The following is a 25,389-nucleotide window of genomic DNA, read 5'->3' as shown; positions in this document are numbered from 1 at the left end:
TGCTCTGCAAAAGGAACCATTTGTGCACTCCACAGGCTACCGGTGGCGCAAAGGATTGACTTTAAGACCTTATGTCTCTCCTTTAAGATCCTCAAATTGTCCTCTCCTCGGATTCTTGAGAATCTTCTTACTCCCTATGTCCCTTCTCGATCCTTGAGGTCTTTTGGCCAAAATCTGGTTGTTGTCCCACGGTTTAAGCTCTGCAGAGTAGGTGGGTGATCCTTCTGTGTTTTAGCTGCTAAACTTTGAACTCACTCCCATCTCATATTCGTGCTCTTGATGACCTGTTTGAGTTCAGGAGGGCTATTAAACTTTTTTGTTCCCCCCCCCCGCTCCTTAGTATTCTGTTTTTTTGGCCCTATGATGTTTTTGCTGTGTTGTGTTTCTTCTGCCTTTCCTAAGCGCCGGGACGCCCCTTTGCTGGGGCAGCTGTGCGCTATAGAAGTCTTTTTAACATAACATAACTTCCTGCTGTGATGTCACTTCCTGCTGCGATGTCACTTCCTGCTGCGATGTCACTTCCTGCCGTGATGTCAGTTCCTGCCGTGATGTCAGTTCCTGCCATGATGTCACTTGCTGTGACACCACCTAAATTGGAAAGTCCCCCACTTCTTTTTTTAGGACTTGAGTCCTGAATGTGCATCTTCAGCATCAGACGGCATGGGGTGAGCGTTCAGAAGACTCACGCTCCGGCTCCCTGCCCCGCATGTGACCTCAATCTAGAGGTACTGTAACCCCTGGCAGCACGGTCCCCGCAGCTGGCTCACAATTGCATAAGACTGCCTTTCAGGACCCTATGTCACTTGAGTCCCCAAACAACAATCCTTACTGTGACTTTAAGTTTGGGGTAGTTCCTTGCTGTCTCATGAGGGCTTAAACAGTACTGTATATCACATAAAAAATGGCAATTGATTTTAGACCCTCACTGTTGTTACGCATTTACTTAAGCTTTACTATAGAGTATGTAATAAGAGCCCAATTTAACTGTCCTCTGTCTAGTCTCTAGTGCTGGGATAATAATAATTTGTTTGATTGGATTTTTATCGTTTTGGTCTTATTGATTTGATGTAAAAATCAACTATCTTCCTAACTTTGTGTGGAGTCTTTTTATAGTGTGCCAATGATTTACTGTGTGTATGTTGCACAAATACTTTGTCTCTTATGATAAACCTGCCTGCTCTGCACCAAGATACCAGAGGGTGAGCACAGGTTATCCCTGGTGTGTATCTGACTTGCCCTGACTAGAGTGGTGGGTTCTGCTTGCCTTAGGTCCCTAACTTAGCAAACCGGAACCCCGATTGTTAACAGACACCCAGCATGATGCATCACCGGGAGGCTGTAATCAGCTCTTGTGGGTTTGGGCGGATGGCACAGGAGGCATGGATCACCTTGTAACTGCAGTTAGTTCTCTGGGAGGTACACGAGGAATCACCCAAAACAGAGCACTGAGCACGTTTGTGTGCCCTATTATTCACTGCGCCACTATGTGATTTTAAATTGTTTGTCCATTCTTGGACAATTTAAAATGCCATTTATTTCTTTGCATTGTACATACTATTACTAGACACTACTATACATACACATTTGGCACAACAGTCATGCTATACACTGCTGGGTCTTGCATAATTCAATAGCTCAACGCTCATTCTGGGTATTGAGATAGAATATTTTTATGACACAGATGTTCTTCCATGACACAATGGACATGTTGTACTCCACTGTCCTGTGTTTTCAAGTGTTGCTTTTCAACACTATCTCATGGTAATGCTGTGCACTCCTGTCATGTACTTTTTACGTTTTGTCTTGCAATGCATGCGCGGTCTCTTCCAGACATATTGTTTACAATCAGTGGGCTTCATCCCGCCCATTGGCTTAACATTGTTTGCTGCAACGTCGCTCTCATATCCTACATTCCTGTTTGTCGATGGCATACACGAGTCATGCTTCTTCTTGTGTTGACCCTCTCCCAGGGCATGGACCAAGTACTTGTGTCCATCCACCACTCCTATTTTAGGAGCTACTTTTTTATTTACCTTAGAGCACTCTATACCAGAGCTCACGTTTTCACTCGCTCCGACTGTAGGAGAGTAGGGTCTGCTTCCTATGGTCACCCCCACTTTTTGCTGTGATTCTCTGGTTTTTCGACTTTAGTGTGGCTGTGGGCCTGCTAATCAGACCCACAGCCCAGCTGTTCTCTCTCTAAATTGATACGATGTACTTTAGGTGCATACCAGATTGGTTACTGGGTCACCCTTGTGAGCCCCTGTATAGTGTACCATAGGTACCCAGGGCATAGGTGCATCCTTAGCCTACCAGGGGCTGCAGCATGTATTGTGCCACCCCTGGTTTGCGTTCCAAACTGACACCACAGGTCTATTCACACAGCCTGGGTACGCTGGTGTAATTACCCCTTACTTAGATTTACTATCCCTATATCTACCTTTACATATAGACACATATACACCTATAAGCCACTCCTATGGTAGGCCTCGACAATCCTGGAGGCAGAGTGCTTGGCTTTATGGGAGAGGGTTCCCTAGCATGAGCTGAGCCCCTCTGCAGCTTTTGGAACCATCTCCTTATAGCTGTTCTATGATATAGCCATACCATATACTCTTAAGTGCATTATAATCCTCGCGGTTAATGCTAACTTTGGTTTGGCTTTATCAAAACATGTTGTGTAAGGTGTCAAACACTTTGGAATACTACCCTCCCTCCCGCTAGTAGCATTCCACCCTTCTAGAGGGAGAAGACATGTAGTTACTGCTTTATCTGGTTAAAGTTAAACAGAGCCTCAGCATCACAAAATGGATGCTGCTGCCACAGAGCGCCAAGATGCTCCTTGGAGTGATAGGAGTGCTATATAAGTGTCCTTTACATTACATTACAGACACGAGTCTGACCTCCTGCTGCTGGACGAAGCATTTCACAGGTCTTTAAAGACCATTAACTTTTTAATGAGGCTTTGTTCTGTTTTACCTCTTCTGAGGCCCCTCCAGCTCCACTCTATGGCTGGAATCTCTCGGCCCCCAGAGAGCAGAGCCTCTCTGAGTCCAGGCTGCTGCAGCCGGTGGTATTTACTGACACTCGAGAATTATTTTTTTTTAAAACTGATACATGTCTGTAAGGTCCGCGGGCCGCCAAGGAAGGCTTGCCGGGCCGCGGGCAGCCCGCGGGCCGTACTAGGAGTACCCCTGGTCTAGAAGGAACAGAATAACTTTATATCTGCCTCTCATGCCAATGCAAGTTTAAAATAAACATGCTACCAGAGAGAAGAGCTGTAGAAATGCAACTGGCTCGCTGAGTAATTACAGAGGACTTACTGTGCTGTCGCTTAGAAAATACAGAGGACTTACTCTTTGCCTTTAATCATCATGCCAGCCCTTCCCCAGCACTGACCTCGCTGAAACTTTAATGCAGTCTTAAACCCAACTACTCAAAGCAGGAGTCATCTCAAGATTTGAGCACTCACAGGGGAGGCATTAACAGCTGTTGAAAGGTATTCATAATCTTAGCCAATTTCAGGGAGGTGAGACGATATAAAAGACAAACAACATCGTCTCACCTCCCATGAAGGCGGCTCCCTCAGCACTGCAGTAGACATGCTACCTGCATTTCAAGTCAACAGCAAACTAAACACTGCAGAGATCACTGGACCAATGCCCCACAATCAGCTTGCCCATGTAGACAACAAGCATTCAACTCCACATAATTCAAAACAATTCCACACAATTCCGCAACACACAAATCCACACCACATAATTCCACTTCACACACAACACATTTCAACATTGCATAATTCCCCACCACACACATCAACTGCACACAATTCCACTCCACATAATTCCAGTCCAGGCCACATAATTACAATCCAACAACTTTAACTCCACACTTCCACACTCTGCTTCATGCCACACAGTTCCACTTCAAATAACACCATAAAGATTAACACAATTACACTCCACTCTAAACCACTTAATTACACTCCATACAACACAATTCAAATCCAGATAATTGCAATAGACATAATTTCACTCCAACCAACATAATTATACTTCACACCAAATATGTACAATCTACATATATCCACTCCAAAACACACAATTCCACTTCTCATAATTCAACTCAGCACCATGCCAAATAATTCCACTCCACATATTTCCACATCACACCATGCCACATAATTCCACAAAATTCCACACAAAACAATTCAACGCCACACAAATCCACACTAAGCAACCTAATTACATTCCATATAATACCACTCAACACCACAAAATTAAGCTCCAAATAATTACACTCCACTCCATATCACATTAATGCACACCACATAAATCCACTCAATGCCACATAGCTCCACTCCACACTACGCCATATAGTTCCACTCAACATAATTTCACTTAATGACACACAATTCCACAGCACAGAATATAACTCCGAACAATTCCACTAAACCACATAATTCTCCTCCACAACACATAATCGCACTACACACCACACACATCCAATCCACACCACATAATTCCACAGCATACCACATAATTCAACACCATGCCACATAATTCCACTCCACTACATGCCTCTAAAACACACCATACCACGCCACATAATTGCACTCCATGACACAACCCCACTACACATAACTCCACTGCACATCATGCCACATAATTCCACTACACATACCCACTCAGTGTCATACAAAACCACAATTCAATTCCACAATAAACAATTCTACTCATATCCACATAATTCCACTCCACACCACATGCATCCACTCCTCTCCATAACACCTGGCTAAAAGACATTGACAACGCCAACAGCTCATGGATTTGCCAATGCTCATTTGATATCGCTTTGAGGTGGATCAGTAGTAAAGGAGGGGTTTGGGTGTGTTGGTCTTTGAGTCTCTTGCCATGTATGTGGATAGTAGCTGCAGTGAGAGAGATTGTGAATACTGCTGACTCATAGGGCTGAGATTGTGCTCTGGCATTAAAAACTGGTATGGTTCTGCACTCTTACAGTTTGTAGTTTACTATGTCCTGCTCAATGTTTTAAGTTTAATCTAAAGTTTGAACTAAGAACACATTTTAAAGTTTTCACTAAATACGATTGTCACCTCTCCCCAAACATCTCAAGAGGAAGGCAGCCTCTCTAATTTGGCTTGCTGCTCTTCATCCTTAGGTGATGTCCATGAATGCACTGGGTAGACCTGGTGCTGACCTCTTTAAAAATATTCTGGGCACAAACACCTATTATCTTTACATATTAAGCACTGATGTCAGGGTATGTGAACATCTTCAACCTAGCCATTGTGGAACCCAGGTTTTAGCCTGGAAGAAGAGGAGGCAAAGGACCTCTCTGTGGCCGGATGATCTTGTAAGCCAAGTAGGTTGGTCCAGAGAAGACATTCCTGAAAGGGAAACATACCAGCACACAAACCAGCTAGTTCTGCCAGCACTCCCACCACTCACACACTAGCACTCACACTTTAATGGAAGCGTTTGTTCACCTCTTTACAGTGAGAAAACTCACACTAGCTTATAATAATAAAAATAATTCCTATTTGTCAATCAATGAATCAATCAATCATATAACTTGTAAAGTGCACTACTCACTCGTGAGGGTCTCAAGGCACTGGGGTGGGGAATGCTGCTACTGCTCGAACAGCCAGGTCTTGAGGAGTTTTCTGACGGTCAGCAAGACTTGGGTCTGTCGTAGGTGGATGGGGAGGATGTTCGAGGTCTTGGCGGCGAGGTAGGAGAACGATCTGTCGCCGGAAGTCGCTCTTTGGAAGCGGGGGACTGTCGTGAGGGCAAGGTCGGCAGAGCGGAACTGGCGGGTGGGGGTATAGAGGCTGAGTTGTCTGTTGAGGTACGTTGGTCCAGTGTTGTGGAGTGCCTTGTGTGCGTGGTTGAGGAACTTGAAGGTTATCCTCTTGTTGACCGGGTGCCAGTGCAGGTCTCAGGTGGGGTGTGATGTGGCTGCGGCGAGGGATGTCGAGGATCAGGCGTGCAGAGGCATTCTGGATGCATTGGAGCCGTCTCAGGAGTTTAGCAGAGGTTCCTGCATAGAGGGCGTTTCCGTAGTCCAACCTGCTTCTGACGAGGGCCTGGGTGACCGCTCTTCTCGTTTCAGTAGGGATCCACTTATAGATCCTGCGGAGCATGTGGAGGGTGTTGAAGCAGGAGGAGGAGAGGGTGTTGACCTGTTTAGTCATGGAGAGGGTGGAGTCAAGGATGACCCCTAGGTTGCGTACGTGGTCGGTGGGTGTTGGAGCTGTTCCCAGTGTGGTCGGCCACCAGAAGTTGTCCTAGGCCTAAGGGGTGGATCCGAGGATGAGGATCTTCGTCTTGTCCGAGTTCAGCTTCAGTCGGCTGTTCCTCATTCATTCAGCGATGGACTTCATTCCTTCGTGAAGGTTGGTTTTTGCAGTGTGTGGGTGCTTGGTGAGTGAGAGGATCAGCTGGGTGTCATCGGTGTAGGAGATGATGTTGGGGACGTGGGTGAGTGGTGCCATGTAGATGTTCAACGGAGTTGGGCTGAGGGATGAGCCCTGGGGTATGCCACAGATGATCTCAGTGGTTTCGGAGTTGAACAGGGGAAGGTGGATGTTCTCTGTGTTCTGCTGGAGAGGAAGGAAATGGTCCAGTCAAGGGCCTTCTCTTGGATCCCGGCGTTGTGAAGGCGTGTTCGTAGTATGTGGTGGCAAACCATGTCAAAGGCGGCTGACAGGTCCAAGAGGATGAGGGCCGCCGTTTCTCCGTTGTCCAGCAGGGACTTGATGTCATCAGTGGCGGCAAAGAGGGCAGTCTCGGTGCTGTGGTTGCTTCAGAACCCGGACTGAGAAGGGTCCAGAATGTTGTTCTCCTCGAGGTAGCGGGTCAGTTGTTCGCTGACGGTCTTCTTGATGACCTTTGCCGGAACGGGAGCAGGGAGATGGGACGGAAGTACTTGAGGTCCTTGGGGTCCGCCTTGGGTTTTTTGAGTAAGGCGTTGATTGCGGCGTGCTTCCATCTCTCCGGGAAGGTTGCTGGCTCGAACGGAGGTGTTGTTGACTTTTTGGAAATGGAGTGTGATGGATGTGCTGGCTTTGTTGAAGATGTGGTGTGGGCATGGGTCTGACGTAGATCCAGAGTGGATGGTGTTCATGATCTTGATGGTGTCGTCGTTGTTGATATTGGTCAAGGAGAGCAGGCAGTTGGTGCGGATGTTGGTCGTGGGGGCGTAGGTCTCAGTGGTTGTCGGGGTTGTCGGGGTGGTCGTGGCGTTGAAGCTGTAGTGGATGTCTGCGATCTTGCGGTGGAAGAAGGTGGCCAGCGAGTCGCACAGGTCTTGTGAGGGTGGGACGTCGTTGGTGTTGGAGTTCGGGTTGGAGAGTTCCTTCATGATGTTGAAGAGCTCTTTGCTGTTGTGCGCATTGTTGTCTAGGCAGTTTTTGAAGGAGGCCCCTTTGGCGGATCTGATGAGGTGATGGTGTTTGCGGGTGGCGTTCTTGTGGGCTGTGTAGCTGTCTGGTGTTCGTTCACTGAGCCAGATCTTCTCCAGCTTTCGGCAGGTTTGCTTGGAGGCCCGGAGGTCTTCAGTGAACCAGCTAGCTTTTTTGTTGGTGTGACTGTTAGAGGGTTTCTTGATCGGGGTGAGGGTGTTGGCGCAGTCGTTGATCCACTGTCTGAGGTTGCGGGCGGCGGTGTCAGGGTCGGTGGGGTTGGCGGGTGGGCTCCGGGAGAAGGTGTTGGTGGTTAGCTGGTCTTCAGTGACTTTGCTCCAGCAGCAGCGAGGCATCTGTTGGGTGCGGTGGTGTGTGGTGGGTTTCTTCAAGGTGAAGTGGATGCAGTGATGGTCGGTCCAGTGGAGTTCGGTCGTGTGGTTGAAGGAGACGTGGGGGTTTGCGGAGAAGATGGGGTCAAGCATGTGACCGGCGGAGTGGGTGGGTGTTGTGACGAGTTGTCTGAGTCTGAGGTTGGCTAGGTTGTCGATTAGGGTGGTGGAGTTGGCATCATCGTTGTTCGAGGTGGAAGTTCAGGTCTCCGTGGAGGATGTAGTCCGTGGAGGTGAGAGCGTGTGTGCTGACGAACTCGGCGATGGAGTCGCTGAACTGTGGTCGGGGTCCAGGGGGTCTGTAGACGAGGGTTTCGCTGAGGATGGTGTTGGGGTCGGTGTGGATCTGGAAGTGCAGGTGTTTGGCAGTGCTGAGGGTGTCGTAGGTGTTGGTTAAGTCTCTGAGAGTGTTCTTGTGGACGATGGCGATTCCTCCTCCTGCTCTGTTGGTGCAGTCCCTGCGGTTGAATTTGTAGCCTTCTGGGACGGCTATGGCTATGTCGGGTGGCGAGACAGGGTTCAGCCAGATCTCCGTCAGTAAGGTGACGTCTGGGGAGGTTGAGTCGAGTAGGTCACAGAGTTCAACGGCTTGTTTGCCGGTGGAGCAGGTGTTGAGAATGATGCATCTGAGGTGGTTGGGTTCTTTCCTGGTCAGTAGCATGGTGGGGCGGATGCTTGTGAAGCCGCAGTTCCAAAAGGTGAAAGCTCCGTGGGTGCGCTTTGTGGTGGCCAGGAAGTAGGTGTGTGATCGTCCGGTGTTGAGTGCGTGGAGGGTTCTGGCATCATAGCGGTGTCCAGCGTTGTGGCATTCGCGGGGTCCAGGAGTCCTGGCGCTGGGCGCGGTCCAGGTGCAGACTAGCTTGCCTTAGGCGTGCCTTTGGCGCGCCAGTGGTGTGCCTTTGGCGCGCGTCTGCTGCGAGGCATCCATATGAGGGAATGTGGGAGGGAGGAGCAGCTGGGAGGCAGGAGCGGGGTGGCAAATGGGATTGCAAACAGGGCGGGCCGCAGGGACGCAGCGATGGGAAAAACGGGCGGGGCGCGGGAGAACTGGGCACAGGAAGGAAAAACAAGTTTTTAAAGTGCAAACGTATCACCCCTTAAGGTTTCAAGGTGCTGGGAGCCATCAGGGAGACTAATTGAGCTACTGCCCAGAGCCAAATGGTGCTGAGGTGCCTTGGGCACCGAGGATCGAACCATGAACCCCTTGCTACCAAGTCAACCGCTCTGGTCGATGCACCACACCTTCAGCACTGTCTCAGATTAGTAGTCACACTGCAGACAGCACTAGTACATTCCTCACAGAGTATGAGCCTCACATTACTGAGAGCACTCTGAGTCCCACACACTAGCCACTGAATTCTGCCAAGTGTGCACAAAAGGTAGCTTGCTCCCGTTACACAGAGCTCTCACAGCCCTAGCAGAGTAGCAGATTTGCACAACCGAAGCACTCGCAACCATCACAGTAGAAGCCACTGCCTAATGACAGCACATTCGCACCCCTCCCAGACTAGGAGCCACAAACTATAAACATGCCTATCACACCTATCAGAATAGCATTCACCCACTACTGAGAACACTCTTAAACCCATCACGGACTAGCATAAAGATCTGCTGGGAGAGTCCCAGAATTTGTGATTTGTGCATGACTTGTTAGTACTCAAAGGAAGCAATGTACAGAGATTATACTGTATGTCAAAGTTAAATTTAATTTGTCACATTTTCAGCATTTGTCTTTGTTTTCGAATGCTACCAGTTAAATCATTCAATGCTTCATAGTCACACCAACATTTTAGTACTGCTTTTCGGTTTTAAGGCATGCACTCGGTTTTGGTTATAAAATATGGTCACCCTTGACTAGCAGTAAACCAAATAGTTGGCTTACAAATTACAGTTCCTTTTTATTGATTGGGGAGTTTGTGTGTGTATAGTATTGGGAAAGGGTGAGTTATTGAAAGCAAGAACGAGTCATTGGATGGATGCATGGATTCATGAGAGCACAGGTGAGTGACAGCAGGGATGGTTATAACCCTTTTATTGATGTAAACAGTAGACCGCCCTGTAGTACTCTGAAAAGAATATATAGTAATTAGGTCAATTAAACAGAACAGCTTCCAAAATACACTGATTTGTCAACTGAAAACCAAGGACAGGAAAAGAAGTGTCAAAGTGACATCCAGTAGCCCTAATAACGCTATACGTGTTAAATATCCATTGTGCTCAAAATATGTCATTAGATTGGAGGTGGAGGAGGTTAAACCCTGTGCTCATTCTAGCCCACCGTTCCTCCCCCTTTTTCAAATGTCTTACATTGGTAGGTTTGAGATTTTTGCACCTTGGAAAATGATCACTTTTAACATCTTCAAAATTTGTAAATTGAAAGGACATTCCAATAGTAATGCGGTCAACTTTAGTTATTGGAAAATGGGTATGCTTTGGGTGCAGTAGAGAGGAATGTGCCCTGATCCATACAGACAAGAACTGGTCTGTTCATTAATATGGATATCCTGGTTGCAACCCATGGGACCTCTAGTAATGACTTACAGTACTGACACCTTCCTTAGTTTCTGATACATGGGACCTGTAGTAACGACAATGGCACTGAAGTTTGCCTCAGTCAGCAGTAATTTCCTGAATTGCAAAGTGCCTATTGCAGCTTTTCAAAGGCATGCAAGGGAGCTCTTAACCCACCCCACGCTCATGACGAGCTCAGCTCGTCATAAGCCACAGTTCTCGTATGCTCATGACGAGCTGAGCTCGTCATGACCGTTCGAATGCTCACGCGCGGGGCTAATTCCCCTGCTGTGCTCAGCGTTCTAAGGAACGGGTGTGGTCATGGCGAGCTCAGCTCGTCATGAGTACACGAGAACCGTGGCTCATGACGAACTCAGCTCGTCATGAGCACCGGGGTGCTGTGCCCGCCCCCCTCCCCCCCAACGTGGCAGGGGAATGAGCCCCGCAGCCAAGGGGTTAAAGAAATAAGTGAGACTTATCGGCCTTGCCGATCCCAGCAACTTTATTTCCCATTTTGTTTCCTATGTTTCCAAAATATTTTTGCTCTTTGACTTATTTTGACTAGTTGCAAGAATAATCCAGAAATAACCTCACATAGGCCCTGTTTGTCTCAGGTCGGAGTCTTTTGCTTATTCCTAATGGTATGTTTAGAAGTTGGTTGTTCACATCAAGCTTGCGTGTATTTTCTAGCTTGTTTCCCTCTTTCCCTATGTCTCTCACCTGCCTCATGTTTATGGTCTGGCTTGACAGCACTGCTGTTGCCAGACAATTATATGTGCATCACTAGAAAGGGGCTTAGTCTCTGCCTGCATGTTGGGAGCCAGGAGTACATCTTTTGATTGGGCAGACGTGGTGTGCTTCTACAAAAAAAAGTTCTCACCCTCCACACAGCTATGATGATTCTGTTTATTTATTCAGCTGCCTGATATTGAACTTTCAGGGGCACAAACATGGCATTGTAATGCTGTTAAAGTGTCTTAGAGAGTGTGGAGAAGTGTGGCTCAATGGTTAGCAGAGGCAGACCATGAAGCAGAGGTCAGACCCGGGACCAGGGTTCAATTCCTGGCGCGGCAGGGTCTTGAGCCCAAAATGTCCATGGACTGGATAATTCTCGCTTCGGTGCCTGCTCGAATCACGGGTTCACACTCTGCAACTCTGGGCAATAGCTTGCTTAATCTCCAATATGGCCCCCGCGGTGGGATGCCTTGCTTTTACCTTGGGGGTGCCCATTACGGGTTATCTCACAGGGAAAAACCAGGACGGGTTCCCAAAGCAAGCGCTTAGAGACCGTTGGTGATAATGCGCTATATAAATATAAATTACAATTACAATTAGATAAGTAGATTATTTATGATGTTTTTCTCTGGAAGCAGATCAGATTAAAGGAGGGCAGTCATTAAGGTACATGGATGTTTAGGTCTAGATTGACAGTTCAACTGTCACCTCACCTTTAAACTTACACCAAATTGTTCTACAGGTCTCTTCTTCCACACAAATACATGTCCATTCCCATGCCATTTACTTGTAATGCTTCACATTAACATGCAAGATTCCTTTAAAGCCACAGCTATTGGCATTGCCTATGCTTGTCCCCAATGTATGCCCTTGCCTGCCACTCTACATCTGTGTCATTTCCATGATGCTCAAACTGATACTTCTTGACTTCAGTAGGATCCGCCTTCATAGTGCCATAAAACTTCTTCTCATTCTGTAAAAGACTGTAGGCTATTAAACGATTGAATGGTTGGAGAAGCCGAATTCTAGAGCACTCTGATGTTACCGCATAAAACAATCACACTTAAAATAATTGTAATAAAAGTATATACTTACTGTAGAAATGTTCTGATATTTTCAGCTTTCATTTCAGCCCAAAACTTAGTTCTCATATTCAGATGCTTACTGACTGTTATTCTGTCTTTGTTGGGCCTTGTGAACCAGCCTGCAAAAGATATCCAAAAGTACATTTTAACAATCAGACCAAAAATAATTCAAAATTCAGAAATTCAAATTTTTGTTACTAGTGTTTGTTAGACCTGTCACCCTTGGTGTGTTTCTCCTCTAACATTTTGCCTTCAATCCCACTGTTTTGCTGACTTTGTTTCTGCTTGCTTTAGGACGCTCCACACTTTACTGCATTTACCAATTGATAAAGCTCTTAAAACATGGTAGAATTGGCTTATACCCAATTGGCACATTTAATTTACCTGGAAGTCCCTAGTAACGTGTTACAGCCTGTACCAAGTACCTGTTGATTAAACGCTACTAGTGGGTCTGCAGCACTGATTCTGCCACCAACCTAAGTAGCCTCTTGACTTCCATTGCAGCCTCTGAACCTGTTCTTTGTTGAAAGTATTAATTTCTCTGCATTTTCCTAATCTTTCACTTGCGGCGTTCCGACTTTGTCTTTCCCACTTCTGACAATGGCAGTTTGAATAGTGAACAGCAGTGAATTTGGTGGCTAAGGGCCATATGTATCAAAAAGTCATTTAGCAATTCTCAAATAGCGATTTTTTGCGAATCACTATCTTAGAATCGCAAAATGCTATGTATGTAGGATTTGCAATACATTTTGCGAATCCTACACATTCCTTAATCGCGAATCTCAATTTGTGATTTGAAATTAAGGAATACCTCCCCCTTCATTCCTATGGGCCTAGAGGCCCATAGGAATGAATGGGAAGACATTCTCAATTTGCGATTAGCAATTAGCTAATCGCAAATTGAGAATGCAATTTCAAGGGTACAAGGGTGTCAAAAGGACACCCTGTTGCACCCCTGAAATAAGCATGGGTGCACATGTGGCACACATACATGCGCTAAGGGCATGTATGTGCGTCACAAGGCACTTTTGAAAAATGCTAAAAAGTGCATTTTTCAAAGAAATCTCAAATTACCACCAATTTGAAGTTGGTGGTAATTTGCGATTCCTTAAGGCGAAATTGCACTTTATTGTGCTTCTTACATTGCATTTAAGGAATCGCAAAATTTGCGATTCCTTAAATGCAATCGCAAAATAAGGAATCGAAATTGTGCGATTCCTTATTTTGCACGCAGATTTGCTTCATACATACCATTTCGCAAAAATGCAATTGGAAACGCCAAAATTCTGCGAATTTTGGTGTTTGCGATCGCATTTGTGCTTGATACTTATGGCCTTTAGTCTTTTGTTGTGTAACTTTCAGAAAGTTGGCATTTTTCTTGTCCTAATCATTTGGTGCCGGCAGCCTGAACTTGGGCCACAGGACTACGTGTAGCTGCCAGCTGGTCTTTGTGTATTGTTTCCAGACAGTGGGACAAAGAGAAGTTAGGTGGTGGCAGGATGGGTCACTCTGAACCAATGAGGGTGAGCCGCTGTCACCAACCACACTTGCATATCACAAATACTCTGCCTGTGCACTCCCACAAAAGGTTTTACACTAGTCATTGTGACCAGGGCCAGAACAGGGAGGAAGGGGATGCCGGATAACTTATGGAGGTGAAAACCTCCAGAGACTTCCTCCACTTCAAAGTGGACACCAGGTATAGATGTGGGACCCCAGACCCCACCTCTTTGGTACCTTTACCAATCTATGTCCTCTACCAGGAAGAAGGACTGTTGTGCTGCTGAAAGGATTGTCACTCTGCGGTACCGTTGCTCTGAAGGACTGCTGCCCCGCTGTTTGCTAGCCTGCTGCCTGCTTCGCTGTTGTCTGGGTGAGAAACACTGGACCTATATCTGTTGAACCTAGGACCCCAGAGTGGCTAAGGGCTAGTTGGCTGGGTACAGCCTCAGGGACAGAAGGCTCCAACAACTTGAACCCAGGACCTGGACCGAGTTCTAACCTGCCAAGTGGAGCCAGCCCAGTCCTGGACTCTTGGAAGTGGGCCTCAAGATGCTTTGCCAGACACAATGCTACCCCGAGCAGAACGGACACATCTCCTCTGGTGCATGGACGTTCCTGGAACAAGGACTTCGCATCTGTGCCACAAGGACTTCACATCAGTGCCTGCAGCCTTCTTCAGCCTTCCTCGTACTGCTACTGCACAACATGTTCTAGACGCAGGTCTTCACATTGCAAGCCCTTCGTCCAGGGCATCCTAGACAACAACGTAGGACCTTACATCGCAGCTCCTAGGACTCACCGCTGCATGACGCATCCTCGACGTGGAACTATGGGACCAGGATTTTAGGTATTTTTGTTCTGTGGGTCCTGTAGTTGGTCCTGCTCCATCGTGGCCATCCTATACTTGTGACTTTGTCCCGGTCCAGCATGACTTGATAAACACAGTCGGTGATTTGTACTTTTTGGCACTATTTTCACTTAATTCATTAAAACTGCATATCTTTGGTTTGATGCAGTGTAAAAACTGCTAAATCTTTGCAAGACGCAGAAACCATACAGTAAGAGAAAAATCAACACAAAGTGAATGTGCATCTTGCACACGCTCTGGAAGAATGATTTTGAGAGAAAAAAATTAAAAGCACCTCATAAGCATCCTTAAGTTGTAGAAATAGTGAAAATCATATACTGAATGGCTAATTGGTCTAACTTATTAGTTGTATAGCTATAAAACCATTTTCAAATAGGATATAATTAATAATAAACATGAATATGAAAGCTATAACTAAAATGCTTTTGAATAACCTAATATATGAAAGTATATTTGCCATACATATTGAGCTTATTTGCCATTAAACTAAGTCAGATGTTACATTAAAATCATACATATAAACATACTAAAAACTTGAAACTGTCTTCTTTTACTCTCATTGTAATGCACATTGAAAAGTTGGTACAAAATGTATATGCAACAAGTTAGAAAGATGAAACTTTCCATGATGAATCTGTATGTTAATAGAGTCTTTTCTTTCCTTATAAGAAACTAACATTTTAATGTATAGCTTTATGTTATATGTATAGAGGTTCTCAAAATGTAATAGTGAGTCATACCTGTCATTGAAAATTGACAAGCAATAATTCCCCGATGTTAACTGCTTTAAGTAATGTACAGTTTAATTTAAACTTGCTTATATGAAAGTATATTTGTTTATTAATAATGGTATATTATTTTGAAATGTATTTCACTTGACATAAATTTCTAGGCCTGTTTTTTCTCATTACATCTAAAAAATTGAATTTTATTGCAACTTGTTCATGTAGCGTCTTTCCCATGAAGAACCCAGAAGAAGTTGAGACATCTTGTATCTTACTTATTGATATTTAATGGAAGACTCAATTGTTGAAACTGATGGTACAGAAAGTTTCAGAAGTGAATAGTCTTTTCTAGATTAACCTGTGTGTCTTGCAATTGATGCTCATTCCCACAATCTACGTGGGAAGATATTGCAATGTATTCTTCTAATACCTTGTGAGCGGAACTTTATCGTATGATGATGGCGTGACACTGATGGTGTGACACAATGGGTGTTACGTACTTACTCATAATCTATATTATTGAAATTTTCTCTTAGAAGTTGCCAGTGTTTTGTGGTCTTCTGTTGGAGATGCCAACCTGGTCTTCATTCTTTCCCATCACTTCTCCTTTTCCTTGCCTTTGCTGGACAGACGCCATTTGCTCCTATTCCTGGAGGACATACAGACTACCTGACATTACCTAGCTTACCTTTCCCCCTGCTCTGGTAATAGCAAGAACCCCTGCTAAATGAACATTCCTTGGACTATAACTTGGCAATGTTCGACTAAATTTTTCCTTTTAAGAGTCTATACTCACGAACATTTCCTTTAAGGATCTGTCCTATGGACTTGACCAACTTTATTCCTTAGACTCCGTTTAACCTGTGGTTTTACACTGCACTTTTAACTAACCGAATAGAGACTCTTTACTGTATTTATCTAATTGTTTATTAAATGTTGCTGATAGAGCATGGATGTTATCTTTCGACTGTCTCTATGAATTCACCCTAGAAAATAATTATTTGTGGCATTACTTTTTGAATATGAATGGTTGTTAGGTTACCATGTTTAAGAAAACAAAGATGAAACTTTATTAAGGTGCTACATCGTAAAAGCATGCAGAATGTTAGATTGTGATGGCATTTAACCATAAACAAACTAATGAAAGGTTTAATAAATACATTAGGATGTTTCTCTCTATGTGTAATGGTTGACATAAATAAATGATAACATAGAAAACTATGAAAGAAATGTAATGTGTTATGAACACGGTGGTTAACTTTAGAACTTGTAATATTGAACACTGACAATGAAGAAAAATAGATGTTATAATGATTTGCGTTATGAAAAAGTATATTCTAAAATGTGCCTTTGAATCATGGATGATGTATTAACCTATTATGAGAAATAGAAAATTGCTGAATAGAATGCAAAATGGAGTGTTAAATATTTTTTAGGGGTACTTTATACTTACACGACTAATTGGAAAACTAATGTCTGGTTTCCAATAACTTGAAAGTCCGATTTTAGCATGAATTCATTGTACACAAGCTGTGTTTCATGAAGGCCCAAAACGTGCTTTCCTTTCCTAGTATAAATTTATGAACTGAATAGTCTGAAGCCTATGGGAATCTTTCTTAAACTTTCTACTTGTGCCCTAACAATCAATGATTCCTTTCATGTGTGTAGCTCATTCGACTGGACGTGCACCAAAATTACTTCCTAGAGCACATGCCTGGGAAAGAACTGACAAATGATGAGAGCATGGACTCGCCTATTTCCTAGATGACACAACTAATTGTATGACTAAAGTACAGTGGTCTTAAGGAAATGCAAAGTAATGGATTACCTAATTATTTCGGATTCATATACTCTTTGCTCACCACATCATCTCATCCTACTGAAACTGACGAATGGGACAGACTGGTCTGAACAAATTGGTGATGTCAAGGGGTGTAAACCCGAAATCGATGGTGCATAATTGCCCAAAGTGAGGGTATGGGCAGGTCCTATCTTGATCACCTTTTAAACCCACGTTGCGGTACAGAGACTGATGATTTGGACTTCCAGAAACTAAAACGAACTGTGACAAATTACTGTGCTTGCTGCTGGCTTGTATGCTTTCGTAGTGGAACCTTTCCAGCTGGAAGGTTTCCGACAACAGGTGTGGCATTGATGCTGCAGTGCAGACAGGGCAGACAAATCCTGACGATGAACTGGTACTGGTCATTTGGTGATTACTGAACTTTCATCTAGAAGGTTGTATGAGAGTTATTTGCATTAAAGGCTTCACTTCTCATGATACAATCTCCCTTGGCTGAGGAAGATAATTCCCTTCAACTTGATTCTCACAGCTTTGTTAATGCTTATTAAATCCTTCTAAGCCATAAATTAGATTGCCAGGTCAATTTCTTTAAATTCAATAAAAATACCAACTGAGAACACTGCTGAATCGGTTTCTTTAATTTGTTGTGGTCAATTTACCTGTTTTCCAAGTTTACTGATCTAAAGATAGATTTGGTCTAAGATTTAGTCTAAGAATATCCATTCCAGGTCCTCAGATGATAATAGTTCATCTCCTACATATTCTAGTCCCTTTCAGCAAAGAATACAATTCATCAGAGGCACTGGTGAGTTTAGTATGGTAGCTGAAGTTATTCTGGCATAAAATATTGTGATCATTTGCAGCAGAAATTCATGAGGCCCAAAAGCTTTATGCTACAGCATTGCCTATAATTTTCTGACTAGTTGTAAATCTAAACTGCACTTCTTTAATGTCGGAGTCTCTTGATTTTTATTAATGTGCTTTTTACAGGGACTGTGCGTGGATTTTTAAAATTAGAAATGCATAATAGAGATAATCATATATTATTCTACGAACACCAGGTTTCGATGTTATTGTTCTGCATTGTAGTTGCAGAATTGTTAGTCTGTATGATCCTAACCAATTTAAACTTCTTTAGAAAGTTGGGACTGCAAGTTGCCATCTTATACCTTTACAGTATGGTCTTCAGAGTATTATATTTAAATCTGATTAGTAATTTGTAAACTGGTTACTAATCTCTGGTCCTCATTATTTAACCAGAGAGTGACCACTCTAGTTTTTCCACTCCCCATTGGGATGAGCAAGATCCATTGTGGGACCAAGTGAGGGTAGCAGAGAGAAACAAGATAAAATCCAGCAAGTAGAAAGAAGATAAAAAGTAAACATATTTGTGGCACCGGGAAATGCTGGGTCAGGCTCTACTGATTGGATTTTTCTCGTTTGGGCCTTGAGTTATTTATTAGCATTTATTCTATGTTTCTGAATTGGTGTAGGATTTTTTCTTGTGCTGCGTTCTCACTCTATTACTATTTGAAGTGCTGCATACATACTTTCAACATTGCATCCACGTGAAGCCTGACTGCTCTGTGCCAACCTACCAGAGGATTGAGCACAGGTTAATTTGGGGTTTGCTTGTGCCTCCCCCTGACAAGGATTGTGGTTCCCCCTCAACCAGTAATCCAGTTTCTTAAAGTGTTCTTGTATTATTTTAGTGATTTTAAAGTCATTTACTTAGGTGGTTCCACTCAAGTTAACATGTACACTACTTGGGATCCTTTCCTCTAATCTTCCAAGGCATTATGTTCTACATACAGAATCTTTAAAGTGCCTGGAAGGTATTTTGTCATCTCTTCTCATTTTACTATAAAAATCTGCTAATATTTCTGAGCATATCCAAGATACTCTTTTTAACAATCCTGGAGGTTTTGTTGGTGGTAAAAGAAGATGTAGACTCAACAAGCTGGGTTTTGCATTTACTAAAGAAGTGAAGGGGAAGGCAATCCTCCCAATTCGTTTTTTTAGACTGGGAAGTCCAGTTTCATTCTAATTTACTTTCCCTCGAGCCCCAAAATATGCAGGGCATTAATGACCAGTCCAACCCAAACCGCTAAGTTTTCCATTGCCCTTTGATTAATTGCCATCTTTTGTTTAAGGGTAAACAAAACCTACATATAACTGCCTGTTGTGGTATCTTATTTCCAATGCAATGCATTGTTCCTTCTTCTTTGCCCTTGCTGCTCAGCCAGTCTGGATGTGCTGTGGAATGTTGGTGTGCATGGTGAGGTAATGGAACGTTGGGATGCCTGGTTGTGGAGTGTCAGTTGGGAGTATGGGCTGAGCAGCAAGAAAGTTGTTCCTGGTGTGGCTCAATCTTTTATAGGCTTAATGTCTGTTACCATCTACTACAGACCATCTAGATACCTGCATTAATAAACCTTCATCATTTATTCTACATCTCAGCTACTGGACTAATGTACCTTCATTACATTTGGTGACGATCTTGAAAGAATCTACAAGTACCATTTTATGGATTACAAATGTTATATTCTGAAGAAACAATAAGGTAAGAACCTCTTGAAATTACAAGCTACTCACTTTAAAGCATATTGGCACCCCTGATGCCTCCAATTGGTTGCCCCACCTTTAATGTGCCAGTCCCTGCTGTTCTAAGTCAGCTGTGTGCCTTCAGCTTATTGCTTGCCTCTCTATTCTCCTTCCTGGGATGAGATGTTCCTCTTTGTGCCCGTCTGTTCGCAGCCTGATGTGTACGTATACACTATTGAAATTAAGCTTCTTGTCTTTTCAACTGGCAATCTGCTGCATCTTTCCTGATTATTTGCCCTTGTTGCTCGGCCAGTGTGGATGTGCTGTGGAATGTTGGTGTGCATGGTGAGTTAATTGAACGTTGAGATGCCTGGTTGTGGAGTGTCAGTATGTGCTGAGCAGCAAGGAAGCTGCTCCTTGGGGGCTCAATCCTTTATGGGCTTAATGTCTGTTACCATCTACTACAGACCATTTAGATACCTGCATTAATAAACCTTCATCATTTATTCTACATCTCGACTACTGGACTAATTTACCTTCATTACACCAGTCTTTAGCTTACATTGCAGAGGGAAGTTTCAAAATTCTCACACTTCCATAATAAAGTTCTAAATCTGCAGCTTCTAAACTCCCAAATCTTTCATTACCACAGATGAGCAAACAGTCTAATATTCCCCTTACTGTTTTTAATAAACATATCCCTGTTGGGAGAAAATGCATTAGGCTCATTGCCAGAAAATAAGCTTGTAATATAAAAATACATCTCAGGTAAGGCCTCTATGGTAGTATAGTACATAATACACTTTTGACTATTATATATATTCTAGGTAGTTGTTACAGATTCAGAAATTGTGACTCTGTAGCTATGACTTTGCCCCCCCCCCCAACAGGAACTGCATGTTTGAATCTTGAATAGATGTGTTGCCATTTAAAGAAACTGCACAAACCTGTCTAAATGTGTGATTCAGCCACATGCACGTGATCCTCATGGTTTTCATGAATATCTACCAAGGGAACACATTTTATAAGGATACTTCAAAAGGGCAAAACCCCATGGTAATTCAAGTAGGGGGAAAATATAGCACCTTAAGCAAAACCTACTAAACTGTTTTTTTTAACAAAACTTGGATGAGGTGAAGCAGCCCGGTATAACTTACAGTCGTTTTGTGGTTTGCCTAAGAACCATTTTTTGGTATTTTTCTTTTTTATCAACAAAGCTCAAAAATGGGGTAAAATAAATAGAGATATCTTGACAGGAGTAGTACCTATTTTAAATTCCAAACTTCCCTCATCATATAAACAAATGATTGGGGGTATGAGAAGCCAGGCATGTTGTGTGGGGGAGGTCCTCATGGGCTAATGCCCCTTAATAAAATAGTTTCATTTATTTCACCCACCGATTCAAAATTAATATCCCTATTACAATTGCTCAATCCTGAAACACAATTGTAAGGAATATATTAACTCTGAAACATTCTCGTTTTTAAATGGAAAAAAATTAATCTGCATGAGTATTATTTATGGGCATAGCTGGTGTGTGGTGTGGCCAATGTTTTTTTCGGCCACAATAAACTAAACCATACCTATAAGTCTCAGATCTAAAGCACAGTTAGTTAAAAGGCCAATTGGAAGCTATGCGTTTGCAAATATACACCTCTATTTACTATGTGCATTAAACAAGCTTAATGGTAGTATTACACATAAGGAAAGACAGTTTTTGCAACAACTGAGTGAGAGCATCCTGGTAATTATCAATGGTGTTTATGAAACAAAAATGCATGCATTATGTGACAATAAGGCTGTATCAGAGTCAGAAATATCGGTAGGAAACACAAGAGTGTGTCAGAGAGAAAGTCTAAATAGCCAGGAAATAGGAAATGGAAATATGACAGGAAGGGAGGACGAGTGAAGGGAGAGATAGAGAGAGAGAAGAACATACAAAAACCAGGAAACCTTAGTGGCCAGAGTAACACAATATTTTGGTATATTATTCTACCGGTATATGCATCGCTCAGGTCTGCGACTGCAAATGGATCTTTATATTATGTATATTTATAAATAGCACTATCACCCACAAGGGTATCCGGATGCTGAAGGCATAGGTCTTATACACATATCTGCAATGGGCTCAGTTCTCTTTGCAAATGCCATTTGAAAAATATGGTGGACAGACATGGTGTTGATTGGCCAGGCAACAATGCAGGTACTGGGCACAGTGGAACTGTTTCATGGAAAGAATCTCAATATGAGAGTTTGGTTGTTCCTGGCAGGTGATTGGGTGGACAACTGCTGAGTGCCACCAGTTCATCTTCAGCCCTCAACTCCACAACATTCCTCCCCCATTGCCCTGTGTGTCTCCTCATTATTAGATTGGTCTTAAGCTCTCTAGAGAACCTCATGTCAGACGTTTTTCAAAAGAGTACAGTAATCGGCACCGTGAGACAGAGGGCTGTGGGCTAGTCCGTTTAAGCCATTGATTTTTATTTCTCAAGGTTTGTGTTGTGGTTTTAGTGTTCCAATGTTATGGAGTTAGAATATTCTGGGCCACTTGTAGTCTAGGCAACTATAACCGTGCTAGGTCAGGTATGACTCCATAATACTCCGTATGTCAGCAGCCAGGAAAATTGTTTAAAATAGTGTCAGTTGGACTTACCTGCCTGAACGGACTGGTGGTCACTGCTCTATATAATCAACTAGCTTACCCGTCGCACGTTGCTGCGATCTCAGAAGAAAGGAAATTTAAGGAAACTTGTTATGATAACATTCAATTTACATTGTGTCATTTTTATTGAAACATATTCATTTTAATATGGAAAACATTTTAAAGTGTTGTTTTAATTCTGTTTATTTATTCGAGTGCTTGTGGATACACTGTATTTTTGGTTTTTCCGTCTGGTGCGTACACGAATAAATCAGAAGTTTTTCCGAAGCGTGAGCTAGCCACAAACAGTTGTCCATGTGAGAAGCACGGATTCTCCAAATCTAGTCCACACACTTGCAGCGATTGTCCTTGTGCTTTGTCGATGGTCATTGCAAAAGCGAGTTGCACCGGAAACTGTAAATGTTCAGTATTGGAAAGATTATGAGGGCCCTGGGGTGCCGGGGTGTCGATATTTAACAAATGTTTCTTTTTTTTTTGCCAGAAACCTTCGCGGGAGTGTAATCAACAACTTTTAACAATTCTTTTTAATTTTTGGGGTTTTTTTTGCCAGAAACCTTTGCGGGAGCGTACTCAATAACTTCCCAAAGTTTCATGACGATCGGATGAATGGTGTAGTAATGCATAAAGGACAAACAGACATACTTTCATTTTTATATATATAGATAAAGCTACTTGTATAGCTAGAAGATGTTTAATCTGCATACTATTTGTACTTGACATTGGCCATGAGCGCCTGCTGGGGACAGGTATGCGAACACCAGCTTCCTAGCGAACCCATGTGCAATAAGAATGAATCGGTTATTCTGGACTTCAGAAGAAATGTGCTACCAAAAGTTGTTCCTACCTATTAAGGTCACTCACTGTGGTAAGGGTGGACGACTGAGAGTAAGTAGGAGGCACCTGAGCGCATTGTGATGAAAGTGGATTCGCTGTGTGTTGGCAGCTGAAGTAGCCACAGCAGAGGCACTCTGGGGCACAATAGTGATGTTAGTTCACGGTACTGTCATTTTCATGAGCGGAGAATGCCGTGAGGAAGTGCTTGCATTGCGTGGAATTGCACGCACATCACTCATTGGGAGCAGAGGTCACATGAACTTCACTCCGAAGCAGAATTCCCGTGAGGATTTGGTCAGAGGTAGCATCATAACGCTATGTGCTTGGTCGCCATTTTGGAACAGTCCAACTCTTTTGTGCTTTGTGACACCAGGACCTAGTGGCCATTGTGGTGCAGCTGAGCAGACAAATTGATGAGCTGTGAGTAGGAGGCATTGGAGGACTGTGTTTCATCAGAGGCAGCATACGTGCCTGAAGAACTTCCTGGGAGGACCACGTATTTTGTGAAGGAGAGGAGTGGTGTGCGTTTTCCCTGTGCAGTTGATGTGTTTACACGTAACCAAAGGTAACATGGCTGGAGCTAACGTTTATGTGGCAATTGGTTAATGTTGGCAGGAATGAGCACAGAATATTGCAATTTTACAAAGGCACAGTATATTTTAATGCACAGCATATTTTTTGTTTTGTTACATGTTGTTTTGTTGTTTATCTCTAATTGATTATATCCTTATATTGTGTAACAGAAGGGCACCTGATTTAATGCAACCAGGTGATGGGGAATAACACTGTATGATTACTTTACCATAGATTTGATTACAGATAGGGTTATAATATATAGGGGTTGCTATTATCCATCTATTCCTAGTGGCAGTTTGTTTAACTCCAGCGGCACAGCAGCACCCTTGCTCACCTTGTCAGCAGCATATTGAGCCCACTCCTCGCAGCACCCGCTTCGCGGGTGCCGCTTCGACGCAGGCAGCGGACACCGGCTCAGCAGGGCATCTCTTGTGGCGGTAAGGCGGCAGTGGGCGCGAGGCGACAGCGGGGTTGCGAGCGTGCAGGGACTTCATTTCCCAGAAGTCCCTGCTAGACCGACGGAGAGCTTCCGGTCCGCTCTCCCTGCTGGCCCGCCCCCCGCCCCCCTACGAGGTGCTTAAGAGGTGCTCCAAACCTCCAACGCGTGGGACATCTATTCCTAGTGGCAGTTTGTTTAACTCCAGCGGCACAGCAGCACCCTTGCTCACCTTGTCAGCAGCATATTGAGCCCACTCCTCGCAGCACCCGCTTCGCGGGTGCCGCTTCGACGCAGGCAGCGGACAACGGCTCAGCAGGGCATCTCTTGTGGCGGTAAGGCGGCAGTGGGCGCGAGGCGACAGCGGGGCTGCGAGCGTGCAGGGACTTCATTTCCCAGAAGTCCCTGCTAGACCGACGGAGAGCTTCCGGTCCGCTCTCCCTGCTGGCCCGCCCCCCGCCCCCCTACGAGGTGCTTAAGAGGTGCTACAAACCTCCAACGCGTGGGACATCTATTCCTAGTGGCAGTTTGTTTAACTCCAGCGGCACAGCAGCACCCTTGCTCACCTTGTCAGCAGCATATTGAGCCCACTCCTCGCAGCACCCGCTTCGCGGGTGCCGCTTCGACGCAGGCAGCGGACACCGGCTCAGCAGGGCATCTCTTGTGGCGGTAAGGCGGCAGTGGGCGCGAGGCGACAGCGGGGCTGCGAGCGTGCAGGGACTTCATTTCCCAGAAGTCCCTGCTAGACCGACGGAGAGCTTCCGGTCCGCTCTCCCTGCTGGCCCGCCCCCGCCCTCCTAAGGCTTCATAACAACATCCTACTCCCGCAGCGCGGGACGCAGCCCGGGCTAAGACTGGGCAAAGACAGGGCCGTTTTAGGCCGTTCAAGACCGGACCGGGCCACTCCTCTTGGTTTTAATTTTTGGGTTTCATTAGCTGGCTTTCCTGCACTATTCATATATTTATTGTAATAACCCTTCCACACAATGTCCTCACGCGAAACTAGGAGTAAGGCTACCAAGACCTCCAAAAAAACTACAGGCACCTTAGATGATTTTATCACCAGGACCAGCCTCTCTATTGATAATGAAATAACTAAACTTCAGCACAAAGTATCAATTGAACTTGAGTGTGCTAGGAGGCTTTCAACTGAACTTGCACTCAGAAAAAAATCTTCTCTAGGCAGCATTGCAACCTCCAAAACTCCTGAACGCATTGCTGGCCCAAAACCAATTATAACTTTGGCCGAGGTTTATTCGACAGTAGAGGAAACAATCCCTCCTATTAT

The 25,389-nt window shown here is 44.2% G+C and overlaps 1 protein-coding gene across 1 annotated transcript in view; it reads right to left on the bottom strand.

The window, feature by feature from the left end:
- Nucleotides 1–25,389, bottom strand: part of LOC147696876 (glutamate carboxypeptidase 2-like) — a 653,445-nt gene that overhangs the window by 497,326 nt on the left and 130,730 nt on the right. Inside the window, exon 2 of the mRNA XM_086933984.1 lies at nucleotides 12,160–12,268. Coding sequence (XP_086790110.1) covers nucleotides 12,160–12,268 — 109 coding nt within the window. The remainder of the gene's footprint in view (nucleotides 1–12,159; nucleotides 12,269–25,389) is intronic.

The sequence above is a fragment of the Lissotriton vulgaris genome, chromosome 8, assembly GCF_964263255.1.
Source record: "Lissotriton vulgaris chromosome 8, aLisVul1.2, whole genome shotgun sequence".
NCBI lineage: Eukaryota > Metazoa > Chordata > Amphibia > Caudata > Salamandridae > Lissotriton > Lissotriton vulgaris.
Note: the sequence above shows the minus strand (reverse complement) of the source record. Positions and strands in the feature narration are given on the sequence as shown.